Genomic DNA, 14810 nt, shown 5'->3' with positions numbered 1-14810 from the left:
GGTTGGTTTGGTGAGGGGGAAAAACTGGAGACAAACAACCCTCCATTTGACTTACAGTCTAGGTATAAGGGCCTGTACTAGAGTGTGGTGTTGTCAGAGGAGAGAATAGCACATATACAGAGGTGTGGCAAAGATGAGATTCCTGACCTTATCAACAGCTTGTTTAAGGGGAATGAGAGAGAGTGAAGAATCAGAGATGACTTTTGGGTTGTGAGACTTAAGGGACTGAAGGGCATTTAAAATATCTAATGAACATCTAATTCAAAATGTTGGTGGTTGGAAATGGCATACTGGAAGTCAGCAGAAATTAGGGCAAGATAGGTAGCTTAGAGAGAATAATTGAATCCATGAGAGCTGATGAGATCACCGAGTAAAGCAGTATAGAAGAAGTAGAAGAAAAGAAGGCCAAGGACAAAACCCTATGAAACACCTACAGTTTGAGGCTTTGGTCTGGATGAGGATCCAGTAAAGAAGGCTGAGAAAGAGCGTTAAGAGAGTAGGAGAACCACAAGAGAATGGTGCCCCAAAAGCCTAGAGACAGAGCATAAAGAGGAGAGTGATCAATAATGTCAAAGTCTGCAGAGAAGTCAAGGAGAATGAAGACTAGAAAAGGACTTTGAATCTATCAACTAAGAGATCATTGGTAACCATGAAGAGAGCAGATCCAATGGAATGATAAGCTTGGAAACAAATCATAAAGAGTTAAGACAAGAGTGAGAGGAGAGGAATTGTAGACACTTGTGGTAGATGGCCTTTTGAAGGAACTTAGTCACAAAATATAGACTCTTGATGGACTTTTGATCACTACTTTCCAGAACTCTAAAGCTTATGGATCCCATATATTCAATCTTCCCAGTAGTGGGCTATATAGATATTCTTCACTAAACCTGGACTTTATCTGCTTTGAAAAGATTCTTTGTCTAGAGAAGATTAACACCATATGTGTTTCCTTAAGTATAAATAATTTCTTTCAGCTTTTGTACCAAAGAGATTCTTGTTATCTTTGACAGTATTTCTTACTGATTCTTGGCAGAGCTCCAGTGTGAACAGAAATGTGAATAATCTATCTATTTAAGAAACTATATAAAAGAATTATTTTGGGATCTACAGATCTATTTAGACCATTACACTTGGGTAAATTAAAATCCAAGTCCTCTTGAATTTATTAACTTTAAATATTTAAAATAGCCAGTATTCCATTGCTAGAAATATTTTCCCCAAGATAAGTCTATAGATAGGAGTTCAGTGTTAAGGTAATCCTTACTTCAAGTTTCAAAGAACTGGCAATTCCCCAAATTTATGTGACCAGCTTTATCCCTCTATGAGACAGACTCTGCTTATGATGTCATCTATCTTTCTGTCTAAATTCTCTTCTATGTGGAGAAAACATGAACATGAATACAAAATGTTCCCTTTCTTGGAAATATCAGCACAAACAAAATCAGGGAATCCTATTGAGACAAAATTAAAATAATTTTGTTGACTTTGAACATACTCCTTATCCTCTAGAGTACTTTAATACCTCATCACAAATAGAGAGAAGTGCATGCTCCTTCTGGCAGTACCCACCTGGAATGACTTTTAGGATGTGTTGGTTGACCCTCTCTCCATCTGTCGTCTGAAGACAAACCTAGCCAGGTTTAGAGAGTCCATTGCCAGAAGACCGACTACCAAGGGTAGTGAAGAGATGACTTGCTTGTCAACAGGAGTCTTTGAGACTTTATGTGTATTTAAAGTAGCATAATAAATATCTACTAACCCACACAAATGTTTCAAGCTCCTGGGACATATGAATTGATCAATCATCAAGTATTTATTTTTGTATTTACTGTGTGCCAGGCACAATATTAAACATAGGGAGAGAAAAAAGACAAAAACACAAAAGAACATCAGTCCTCAAGGAGCTTACATATCAGTGGAGATGCATTTAAGATGAATACCAAGTAGAATGATGTTAAACTTTGTGCTGAATCTTGAAAGGAATGTGAAGAGGAAGACAGTCCAGATTTGGGGAAGACTTAGTGCAAGATGGTATATGGAATGTCATGCCAGGAGCAAGCAGGCAAATATCACAAGGAAAATATAACAGAGTTTGAGAAAACCATGGAAAGGAGCTAGGTTGTAGAAGAGCTCTGTACACCAAAGTGAGGACTTTATATATAATTGTGGAAGTAACTGGGAGCCAATGAAGTTTACTGAGAGAGTCAGAGGGACATGGTCAGAAGGTATAGTTAGAGATGACAAGATGATTGGAGTGAAGAGACAGAGGACACTCAACTTAATAAACAGGGAGGGAAATAGAATGAATTCAATTGCCAAACTGAATGAAACAGACATGTTGAGATTGAAATGCCTTTAGGACCTACAGTGTGAAATGTAGAGTTAGAACTCAGAAGAAAGACAAAGACTGTATGTCTAGATATGAGAATAATTTTGTACAGAGATGATTATTAAAGCCACAACAACTGAAAAGATCACCAAAGGAGGTTAGAGAGAGAGAGGACAAATAAAAGTGCTTAGGACACAGGTTTGGGGAATCACATATCATTATGAGGGTGTGTTGAGGGTGAAATTGCTATAATAAACACTGAAACAAGTAGAAGTAGAACCAAAAGAGAGCAGCATCATGAAAACCCCAAGAAGAGAGTACCAAGCTGATCAATAGTGTCAAATGTTGTGAAGTCTTCAAGAAGGATGAGGACAGAGAAAAGGACATTAGAATGGCTGTTAAGAGTTTGGAAAGAGGGCAACTAGGTAGTGCAGTTGATAGAGCATGACCCTGGAGTCAGGAGGACCTGAGTTCAAATCCAGCCTCAGACACTTAATAATTATCTAACTGTGTGACCATGGGCAAGTCACTTAACCCCATTACCATGCAAAAAAAAGTTTGGAAAGAGCGATTTCCAGGTAAATGATGAGATCAGAAATTTTAGTAAAAAGTAACAAAGTGGGGGTACTAAGTATTGATGAGCTGTTGAATGAGTTTAGGAGAGAAGGTGAAGCAATTGAATATCAGCAAGACAATGGAAATTATGATAGCTGCAGTCTTTTAGAGACATTGGGAGAGACCGGTGGGACTGTGGACGCATATAGAGGGACTGACCTTGGCATGGGAAGGACCACCTCCTCATCTGTGACTGAAATGAAGGGATAGATACTGCAAAATGATGTTAATGATATATAAGGAGAGAGGGAGCCTCAGGTTTTTTCAATATGAGATATAGTCCTCAACTGAAAGAATTAGAAATATAGAAATCCTATGGAAAAGTTGAGGAGAGATAAGGTTTGAAACAACCAATTGTATTGAATAGAACTGCTCAGTGGATCCCATTGAAATTAGATGACATACGGGCGGCTAGGTGGCGCAGTGGTAAAGCACCGGCCCTGGAGTCAGGAGTACCTGGGTTCAAATCTGGTATCAGATACTTAATAATTACTTAGCCGTGTGGCCTTGGGCAAGCCACTTAACCCCACTGCCTTGCAAAAAAAAACCCTAAAAAAAAGAAATTAGGTGACATAAATTGTAGAGGACCCAATCTGTCGTCTTGGTCTTGTGATTTCCTTTGTCTGTCTTTGGCAGCATGTGAATAGGAGTGAAGGAAATGAATGAGGGAGTAATTCAAGGTTAGCTATCAAAGCATGACAAAGGGACAAGGGGTTGGAGCAGGTGATGAGTAATCTAGGGTTGGAGTTTGGCCAGGACACAAGGAAGGATTCAGGAGAGAAGGAGGCTATGGAAGTGAACTGGTTGACAAAGAAGTTGAGATTAAGGAGGGAAAGGATTTATTAAAATATCAATTTGATATTTGAGTACCTTATTTTAGATTCTCTCTGAATGTCCTCTGCTTTTCTTAGTCAGGTTTGTCTCTAAGTCAACAATTAAGAGACTTTTGTGGGAGTATTAGAGACATTTGGGAGAAAAGTCTCCACAATGTACCCTTTTCTATCTCATAATTTAAAGAAGACAGGTATGTCAAAAAAAAGAGTGGATCATTACAAGCTTAACTCTTGGTATGGTTGAAAGTCTGTTTCTCTTCTGAATTTATCATTCAGCTTCATTGAAAAGGGATCTAAAGTGTTTTAATTACTGGTATAAAATTATGATTCAATTCACCAAGTTACCAAACACCTACATAGCACCTACTATGGACCTGCTGTGCTACAGGCTAGGGATATAAATATAAAAATGAAATCATCCCTGGCCCTCATGGAGCATGTATCTGCTGGCAGGTGAATTGAGGTAGATGTAACATTTACAATAAACAGTTATGAAAGTAAATTGCTATAGAAGACACTAAGACACCTCTGGGAGGACTTCTTTGGGCAGCTTATTCTTAACTGAGCCTTTTAAGAAAGTCAAATATCCTAAGAAACAGGAATGAGGAAAGAGAAAGTTCTGAATATAAGAAATAACATATGTAAAGACAAGGAGAAAAGAAAAATTGTGTGGAGTTGAGAAAATAGCTGGTTTGGTTGGAACTTGGAAATAATGAAGCAGAGTGGTATGAAATAAGTCTGGAGCAAGAGGGATGTAGGAATCCAGTTATGGAGGATTTATATTTTATTCTAGTTGCACTGGAGTGCATATTTTTGAACAGAGTAGCAACATTGATAGATTATTTTAGCAGTTGTATAAAGGAGAAAGAATGGGAATAAGAAGAAGATCCATTAGTCAGACTGTTGTGATAGGTAGGTGATGAAGTCTTGAACCAAAGTAGTATAAATAAATTTAGAATAAAGGGTACAAATGAGAAATTTATATTTGGTGGAAGTAGAATTAACAAAGCTCGGTGTGGCTAGTGGGGGGAAGGGTAAGAGAGAAAGAAGCGGGTGGGAGGCAAGGATGACTTTAAAGTTGTGAACCCTAATTACCAGAAGTAGAGTGGCTCCCTCAAAGTAAATAGGAAAGTTTGGAAAAGACGGGTTTAGAGGAAAAAAATACTAAGATCTCTTTGATTTCTGAAGGACAGAAAATAATAGCAATAATGGTTTAGAACCTAGAGACTTTAAACTACTAGTCTTTCCATGAAGGAGAATATCCTTGACTGATTCTATAGCCATCATATACATCATAATGCAAAAAAGAAGAAATATCTTTCCAGGTCTGAAACTTACTGTTTAGTTAATAATTTTTAATTAAGATAGGGGGAGTGGGGGAGTGGGGAGGATTGCTTTTGTGTTTTGTTTTTAATAATGTAACTCTTGGGGCCTAGCTGGAAGCTATTAATGAAATATGTTTTGGAGAAAAGACATTTAGCATTGCTTCAGACTTTCTTAATGTCAGCTCTTTAAACAGCTTCTCAAATAGTTCTTGGCAGAGATCACCATCTGAGAAGTGGGAGGACAGGAAGAAGCCCCTCATTTATGATGCCTGAGCATACATGCTGATGGGGAAGATTTGAAGGCTTATTTTCACAGATTACCATACTGCTGAGAAAAATGTGACATTTCTTTCATTGCAGCATAAAGAGAATAAAATCATCCCTAATCAAACCCATCTCTGACAATAGCTATATTTGAAGCAAGATTTTTCTGAATACTTGGAAAGAACAGAGAATCATTTGTTTGAATTGTTTCTTTATCAAAACCTGTCCATCCCAAACTATAGCTTGTCTTTTTGGAAAGATAAAGTTAAAATGGAAATGATCTTTTTAAAGACATAAAAGTTCCCCTTTCCATGAAAAAGTTTTATTTTGCATTAAAGTTTTATTTGTTTTCAGACTTAAATATGAAATAAACTTCTAAATTTTAGAGAAAATCGCTGTCAATTTGGAATAATGTTATGTGAGACACTATCTGTTTTAAGCAACAGTAAAGAAACCTGATCATGCATTGAGAACTCTATTTGTTAAATGATCCCAGTTTAGGATATAAAATAGAAACTGAACAATTATTACTTTTTTAAAATGTGAGTATAGATTATATTTCATTTCAAACCTCACAGGGCTCTCTAAACCAAGTTAACACCACCCCCAACTTCCTCCTCTTTCTCTGATTGAAGTGAGCTGTGATAGAGCAGTGAAATAAGAAATTCTGTGAACTTAGAAAAGAGTGACAAAGGTGAGAGATAAATACATCTCCACCCTGTCCTTTTTTTCAAGTTCATAGATTATGTAAATGTGTGTTTGACTTTTTAATTGAAGTTGCTTTTCCTCACTGGAGTGTTTTGGGATGTTTGAAATGGGATAAAATGAAAAACTGAATATAAACTGAAATGTGATAAAATGAATGCTTACTGCTGTCTGAGAAAAGCAAAGGAAGTCTGAAGAATCTAGCTACTGCTCATATCTCTTCTTTTCCAGAGATATTCTTTAACTTTTCTTCTTAAGACATGATCATTTTATGGACAGGTCCTAAACAAAGCATTAGTTGCATTGAATTAGTGATTATAGAAAATTTGTGGAAACAATACCAGTAAAGAAATGAATCCTGTAGGCCATCTACAGGATGTAATATGAAAATATTATTATAAAATCCTTTGTTAACTTTTTGCAAAAGAATTTTGCCCACAGTAAAATGCAGACATGTTATTTTTAAAAGTTAGCATTTCTCTTTATTGAGAAATATTTTTAAACATATTTTTGTATGTGTGTCTCTGTGAGAAGAGTTCATGTGTTAATACTTGTTTTATTTTTAATGTAGAAATCAAGCCAGCAAAAATGCTGCTTTGCAGGCACATCACAGATCTAACAGTAAGGATATACAGAACTTGAGTGTTGGACTTCCACGGAATGAAGATGTTCTTCCAGCAAGTGAAAGCTTTCTCAATGGAAACCTTTCTGGAGCTTCTCATAGTCCCATGCATACCAAACCCTATCAAACAAGTAACCCACCTGGATCTGCAAACAAAGATCTCACCAATAACAACATTCCACATCTTCTTAGCCCCAAAGAATCAAAATCAAAAACAGAATTTGATTTCAGTATTGACCAAAAGGCTTCTGAGGGCCCAGGCACAAAATACCTTAAGTCAAACAGTAGGTCTCAGCAGAGCCGACACTCATTTATGGAAAGTTCCCAAAGCAAAACTGGAACACTACAGCCTGGTGAAAAGCATGGACGGCATAGCTATATAGATACTATTCCCCAGTCCTCTAAGAGTCCTTCTTATAGAGCAAAGGCCAAAAGTCATGGGGTTCTGACTGACTCCAAATCTGTGAGTAACCTTTCAGAAGCCAGAGTTCAAATTTCTGATCCCAATAGCAGCAGGTATTTTCCATCTAGCTGCCTAGACTTGAACTCTCCCACTAGCCCTACTCCTCCCAGGCATAGTGACAGTAGAACTTTGCTTAGTCCTTCTGGGAGAACTAATCGAAGTGAGGGCACCCTGGACTCACGGAGAACAACAGCAAGACATTCCAAAACAATGGAGGAGTTGAAACTGCCTGACCACATGGATGGAAGCCATTCCCACTCATTGTCTGCACCACATGAATCTTTTTCCTATGGTCTAGGCTATACCAGCCCTTTCTCTTCCCAGCAGCGGCCTCATAGGCATTCCATGTACGTGACTCGGGACAAAGTGAGAGCGAAAGGCTCAGATGGAGGCTTGAACATAGGGCAAGGGATGGCAGTCAGAGCCAACAGCCTTCAACTATTATCACCACAGGTACAACTTAGGCTATTCACCAAATCTGTTGGCACATCACGGGAAGATGGTGCAGAGGAATAGGATCAGTCTGAAATTTTGCCTGTTGTAGAATATCTTAAAGATACACAATAGGGGTAGTTTGTAAACACTTAAAAGAAAAAAGTGAATCAACAATATCTGTTAAAACATAATAAAAATAAAACAATAATGCTGAATCTTTGAGTCATTAATAATTGGGCAATAGGGAGGATTCAGTAGTTTTCTAAAAATCCAAATCCATTGTTAAGTTTTATATTACAATACATTTGCATAAAATTTCATTTTGAATTAGTAGTGAAATCCATAGGGTTTTTTTCCCCTTCTAGTTTTTCACTTTGAGGATGAATTAATGGGCATATTTGCCTATCTCACCAACCCACAGTCTTTCAGTATCTTTCTTAGTGAATGCTTTCCTGCCTTGATTTCCTAATTCAAGCCAAAAGTTGTTTTTTTTTAGTTTTTAGGTTTGTTTGTTTGTTTTTTTTTGCAAGGTTAAGTGGCTTGCCCAAGGCCACACAGCTAGGTAACTGTTAAGTGTCTGAGGCCAGATTTGAACTCAGGTACTCCTGACAGGGCTGGTGTGCCACCTAGCTACCCCCAAAAGTTTTTAAATGACTGCATATAACTTTTGGAATCCAGGTTTCAGAGTGAATTTTTGATGCCTGTAAAACAAAAGATTTTTTGACCATATGAAAATAAAACTTTAGAGACATCTTAATGATTTTTCAGAGTCCAGATGTGATTCCTCCTGCTTCAAGATTGAAAGTATAACAGTATTGGGGCAGCTAGGTGGTGCATTGGATAGAGCATCAGTCCTGCAGTCAGGAGTACCTGGGTTCAAATCTGGCCTCAGACACTTAATAATTACCTAGCTGTTTGGCCTTGGGCAAGCCACTTAACCCCATTGCCTTCAAAAAAAAAAAAAGAAAAGAAACTATAACAGTGTGTTTAGACATTACATTTTTATAATATTATACATAAAATCTAGATCAAGGAGAAATGAGTTAAAATTTCTCTTTGGATGGAAAATATTGTAAAGGAAAATCATTTAACTATTACCCATTTAGAAACCTATTTTGTGCTAAGGCAAATATATTTGGTCAGGATAGTAGTAATAAAAATAGCTCACATATACATGGCCTTGGGAGTTTATGAAGCACTGTCCTTACAATCTTATGAGATATGTATCACTATTTTACAGATGAGGAAACTGAGACTCATAAATCTCTTAATATTTCTATCATGCCACAGATAGTAAGAGACACAACCCGGACACAAGTCCAGGTCTTATGACTTCTCTAACCAGTATTTGCCATAATACCATGAGAATATAAATGAAATTCATGACCATCATGTGAAACTAATGTGATAAAAGGTTAATAGCATTCTGAAGAATAAAGATTATTAGCCAATGAATATTCGCTAAAATGTGTTTTGCATGGTAAAGATACCTTGGGGAAAACAGAAACACATATATTCTGTGCCCTTAGGGAGTTTGCAATCTATTTGCAGTGACCAAAAGTCACATAAAGAGAACCTTAAGGGAGATATCAGTGGGAGTTGGAGCAGGTGGAGAAAGCTTTCATGAAGGGGAAGGCTTTGAGTTGAATCTTAAAGAATGGTAATATATAGCCAGATGATGAATAAGAAGGAGATTTCAAAATTGTTGGGTAGATAAGCAAATACAAAAAGGCTTAAATGTTCAGATGGCAATGAGGAGAGAGATCTTTTGGATCAGATTGCTATGTAGGAGAATAATAAGAAATGAGTTTGGATGAGGAGATAGGGGGTGGGGACCAAATTATGGAGAACTTGGACTTAATGTTTTAGGTTCTATTCTTAAGCAAAGTAAGAGCAAGGCAAAGAAGCAATCTAGAAAATTGTTTGGCAGTGATATGCAGCATAAATTGGAAGGAGAGACTTTTTAATAGGCCAACTAAGGAATTTTCCGTAGTTAAAGCAAGAAGTTTTGATGGCTTGGGCTAAGAGCAAGGCAATAAAAATAGAACACAAATCAGAGAAATCCTAAGAAGGAAGGAAGGGAAAAAAATCATCAAAATTTTAACAGTTAAATGTAGGAAATTACAGGAAAGATGTCATCAGGGTTTATCTATGATGTACTAAGAGTAACAATATTGCTGAAGTAAGCTGAGAAGAAAATGACTTCATTAAAATCAGACCATTATATATCTGGTAGGGCATTTGAGATCATCTAGTGCCACTCCTTGATTTGGTAGCATAATTAGGACTCAGCAAAGTTTTTGTGGCTTTGATCCTACAACTGGTTACTGGCACAACCAGGTTTAGTACAAGATCTCTTGATTCAGTGCTCATTCTACTGGACTCTGTTATTTTAAAGTTAAGTTTGAGATGACCTTAGCCATCTAATAGAGATACTCTGTGGACCATTGGAAATAAAGGACCAAAGCATAGCTTAGAGATAAAGGATAGATTTTAGATTTGTTGATCACTTGCATACAGGAAATAAGAGATAAGAGCTGGCAGTAGTGCCTTGGGATATCATTTTACTTTAGAATTTAAAGCAATTTTAAGTTAAAAGAAGGGACTCCTAACTTCTTGTGTCATGAATATCTGGTGAAACTTTTGCGCCCCTTCTTGGCATGTTTTTAAATGTAAAAACTAAATCATAGGATTGCAAAGGAAATTTGAAAGATAGTCACCCAATTGTTTAAAAACAAAACAAAATAAAACAAAAGAAATCAAGTTGATGGATGTGGGGTAAGAACACCTTTATTATAGAGCAGTCAGAAATAAATTAACACAAATAGGAAACAAGAGCTAACCATTGAAAACAGTTGAAAATGACTGACAGCCTATGAATACTGGCAGAAGAAGGATTAGATCTTCTGGTTAGCGAATTGAACAGAAGTCAACAATACTGTATTCAGCACAGGTCAGACTGCTTTACAGGCTGACTGCTTCTGGACCGAACAGCTTCAAAGGGACATAATAGGAACTGGAAGATGGTGTTCAAATTAAGAGGTAAAATAAAGATGACAATAATTTGGAAAATAACTGAAACTATTGGAATCAAAACAAGTAAATAAGTAAAGTATAGTGGCAACCAATAAAGTCCTATTTAGATGATTTATCATAGTTTCAAGATGTCTCTGAATTCTCAGAAATTTATGCCAAGAATCTCTGACAAGACCCTATCACCTAATACAGGCATAGTGATATGTATGTTTATATGTTTCTGGAAGAATAACATCAGATAGTTCAGAGAGGTTCATTGCTAGGTTGACCTCAGAGTGCTTACTTTCTACATTCTTTTGTTCTTGTTGAGGCATTTCAGTCCTATCCAACTGTGTTTTCCATTTGGGGTTTGCTTGGTGAAGATTCTGGAGCAAATTGCCATTTCCTTCTTCAACTCATTTTACAGATGAGGAAACTGAGACAAACACGGTTAAGTGATTTGCCCAGGATCATACAGCTGCTAAGTGTTAAAGGCCAGATTTAAATTTAGGTCATCCGTACTCCAGGTCTAGCTGTCTATCCACTGTGCCACCTGTTCATTCTAGAAGTTCCAAAGTCAGAGAAAGAGTTGCTGTCCACCTCAGTTAACAGGGTACCCACACTAATGAAATCCCAGGTTCTGGAAAAGATAAAAGGAAAAATTGGGTTTGAGTTGTCACATGAAGAATTTGGGCTGCTCATACACAATAATTTCTTAATGATGAGAATTATTTAAGCTGACATGATTTGCCGAGGAATGTTTTGAAATCTCCTTCCCCCAGGGACATTTATAAATGGACTAGGTACTTCTATGTCTGGAATAGTTTAAATGTGATACAGCCAGAAAATAGGAGGATGTTCTTCCATTAATTAAAAATAGAATTTTAAAAATGTTACTGTAAAAAAAAGGAAGATAGGAGGATGGACAAACTATCAATCTTGTCAGTAAATTTAAGCTTAAGGAAATAAATACTTTTATATTTTCAAAAAAGCAGTTCTCATTCTCTGAAATAATAGCATTCTAAAAACTGCAAGTTAATACCAAAGAAAATCATCAGTTGGAGAATAAGGAATTTTAAAAATTCCTTTAAGCAATAATTGATTTTCTTAGTAGAAAAGATGAGACTTTTTTTCATCTTGCTTAAGACTATCACTTGTAGTTTGTTCACTCCACTGCTTAAAAGCTGATTTAGGAGAATTTGGAGGAAGTCCAAAGAAGAGCAATAAAATGAGAACCAAGTAATGAAATGTATTAAACATTTGGATAATATCCCAAAGAAAATTAAGAGATATTGAAGTATCTAGACAACATTTAGTTATGTAATGTTTTAAGGCTAAAGCTACTGAGTGTGTGTTTCTTCTTAGTTTTGTAAACATTTGTCATCTTCTCAATCTGTTACCAACTTCTCTGTTACCAATCTCCAACAACTTTTCTCATAAATAGTAACTGTAGACTTTTCTAGCTCTCATTTGAAAATTCAGCTTATAAGCATTAGATATTTCACCTAAAAACCAGTTCTCAAATATATCTAAAATTTCAAGAAATAAGGATGGAGTCAAACTTTTATCCATTTTAATACAGAGATATTTTAAAATTACAAAAATCTTTGTTTTTAATATAATCATCTAAAGAAACCTGTTGATGGACTAATGTCTTTCTTGACAACCTAATTTTAATAAGATTTTTATGATTTATGTAATTTGACTTCTTTCCTTTTCTTCCCCCACCCTTTTTTTTGCTTTCATGAGATCAATGAGAATTTATTTCATTAATTTTACTCATGATTAGTCATCAAATACCATATTCATTTTTTCTTTTAGATATATAAAATGTTGGCTAGTCTAAATGATAGTATCTTAATTTTAGATGATTTTAGTTGCTAGGTGTATCAGTATTGCAAGTGTTCCATATTTATATTTTTGTTTTGCTTCCAGCCTGGAGAACAGATCCCTACAGAGCTAAGTGTATCACGGTCTTCAGCTAAAGAAACCTCTCGAGAGAGCACGTCTTCTTTTCACTCACGGCAAAAATCTGAGGTCTGAATTACCTAATGATTATTATATTTCTAAGTATGTATTTCAGGAATACTACCTTTTCCTCTTTCAAAGTAAATACTTGTTTTCTTAGAAAATGTAATTTTGTTCAGTTTTACAAAGGATCAATATGTAAACAATTATAATTAAGCACCATAACAAATCCTACCTAAAGTAGGGGTTCTGAACCTTTTTTTGGTCATGGATCCATGCTTTTGGGTCCTTTCTCATAATTAAGTTTGTTGCCTGCTTTCATAATTGATGAAAATACTAAATTTCTTTTAGAGGCTAAAATAAAAATAATTTTTTTTTTATAATCCAAGTTAATGGAGTCTCTAAAGTCTATCCAGAGTTCAAGTTAAGCCCTGCCCCCCCACACCTTCCCAAGCAAAAGTGAAGTGAAATGTATTTGATTCATTTTTTTAAAGACTCTTCATTCCCTTAGGGTGGAACCTATCATGACCCTCACTCAGATGATGGAGCAGCCACAAAAGAAAACAGACATCTATATAATGATCCTGTTCCAAGAAGAGTTGGCAGCTTTTACAGAGGTAATTTTACAAAGGGATATACTTATAAAAGTTCAGGATACATTTTGATATTTAATATATGTGAGATTGAAAGTACTTTAGAATTGTACAAGTTATAAAAAGATAGTGAATTAATGACAACCTAGTTTAGTTACTCTTTTACAAACTCTTAAGCCTAAGAAAGCTCCCCTCTCTAGAGAAATCAAAATGAAGGCATAAATGCAGTAGGTTGAACCATCTCATTCTGATCCATTAGGGTCCTCATCTTAATTTGCACTTAACCTCACCTCATTTTTACCAATAATAGTTCATGATTATATAGCATGTTGCAGTTTGCAATATTGCACATATCATCTCACTTGTTCTTCAAATATAGTGAGGTGAGTAGTGTTCCCCAGAGACTTGTGGCACATCCAAAGAGATAGTCATGACATGGATGATGATCCAGGAGAATAAAGAGGCTAAATCAAGTCAAATTTGTGCCATGAGTACATGATAATATATTGAACTATTGCCACATTGCAAATAATGAAAAAATATAAATGTTCCAGTCATAATCATGTCAAATGCCCGGTATATGTGGGGATGGAGTTTGCATTCTGTTTTCCCCTTTTTGACAAAGCAATCAGCTTTGACAAAAAGAGCTTTCTTAGTAAATTTTGACTTTTTTTTTTTTTTAAATTTAGTTCCGTCTCCTCGTCCGGATAATTCTTTCCATGAAAATAATGTACCATCCAGAGTTGCTTCTCTGCCACCAGAGAGCAGCTCTGGGACAAACCACTCAAAAAGACAAACAACATTTGATCCATGGTAAGTATTTCATTTCACTTTGATTTATTCTAAAGCTGAGATCTGAAAATTCTAATGTAAAGAAGAGCTGGAAAATCCTGGAAAAACTCTTCAGATAATTTTTTCTTATTGTGATAAATCTTTTTATAGTGAGATATTTGATTTTAAAAAATGTGATTTATTTTTATCTCTTGATAGAAGAAAAGTTTTACACTTAAATGTTAGATGAAAGAAAATACTTCTTGGAAGATAAATATTCTCCCTTATGAATCTTCTCTTATACTTTTCTGACTTAGAGTAGAAATAAATTGTGGTATTGCTGTTTCCTTTCTGGCCTCCATGAACATGATCCATATCTCCTAGGGCAGTTTGCTGGAGCAGTAACATTTTATTAATATAAAAGTTAATTGCTAAAATTAATTGCCAGTGGCCTGGGGTCAAAATAATGTTAACAGGTTTTTTTACTTTTGTCTCTTCACCCCTACCATTTGTAATAAAGATGAGAAAATTCCCTAAATGCTCACTGGTCAAACTAAATTCCTTGGTAAGCAATTCCAACTCTACTCTCTTTTGTTCTCTTGAACCCCTTGCTCTTCTTCCTCTATTTATCACTCATTGCAAACTATAACCCAAATTTCTTCCACAATCTGGTATTTTTGCTCCTCTCAAAGAGCCACTCATTGGAGCAAGAGGACTACATGAAGTCATGCTGATTGGGACCACTACCAAATTATGTTATCTGATCCAAGCTTGATCCCATTGCAGCATGGCAATAACTTTCCTCTCTTCTCTAATAGATTCTCAGTTTTACTCCCCACAGCTGCTGCTCCAGGCATTCTCACTTCTTCTCA

At 35.9% G+C, this 14810-nt stretch overlaps 1 protein-coding gene across 4 annotated transcripts in view; it reads left to right on the top strand.

Moving 5' to 3' along the window:
• The window catches only part of CDKL5 (cyclin dependent kinase like 5), a 250898-nt gene that overhangs the window by 192409 nt on the left and 43679 nt on the right, over window positions 1-14810 (top strand). For all 4 annotated transcript variants that reach the window (XM_074192329.1, XM_074192328.1, XM_074192327.1 and 1 more), the window contains 4 exons: window positions 6643-7609; window positions 12542-12643; window positions 13086-13191; window positions 13857-13980. In XM_074192329.1, coding sequence (XP_074048430.1) covers window positions 6643-7609; window positions 12542-12643; window positions 13086-13191; window positions 13857-13980 — 1299 coding nt within the window. The remainder of the gene's footprint in view (window positions 1-6642; window positions 7610-12541; window positions 12644-13085; window positions 13192-13856; window positions 13981-14810) is intronic.

Source organism: Macrotis lagotis, chromosome 6 (genome assembly GCF_037893015.1).
Source record: "Macrotis lagotis isolate mMagLag1 chromosome 6, bilby.v1.9.chrom.fasta, whole genome shotgun sequence".
NCBI classification, from domain to species: domain Eukaryota; kingdom Metazoa; phylum Chordata; class Mammalia; order Peramelemorphia; family Peramelidae; genus Macrotis; species Macrotis lagotis.
This window is presented reverse-complemented; position numbering and strand designations above follow the sequence as displayed.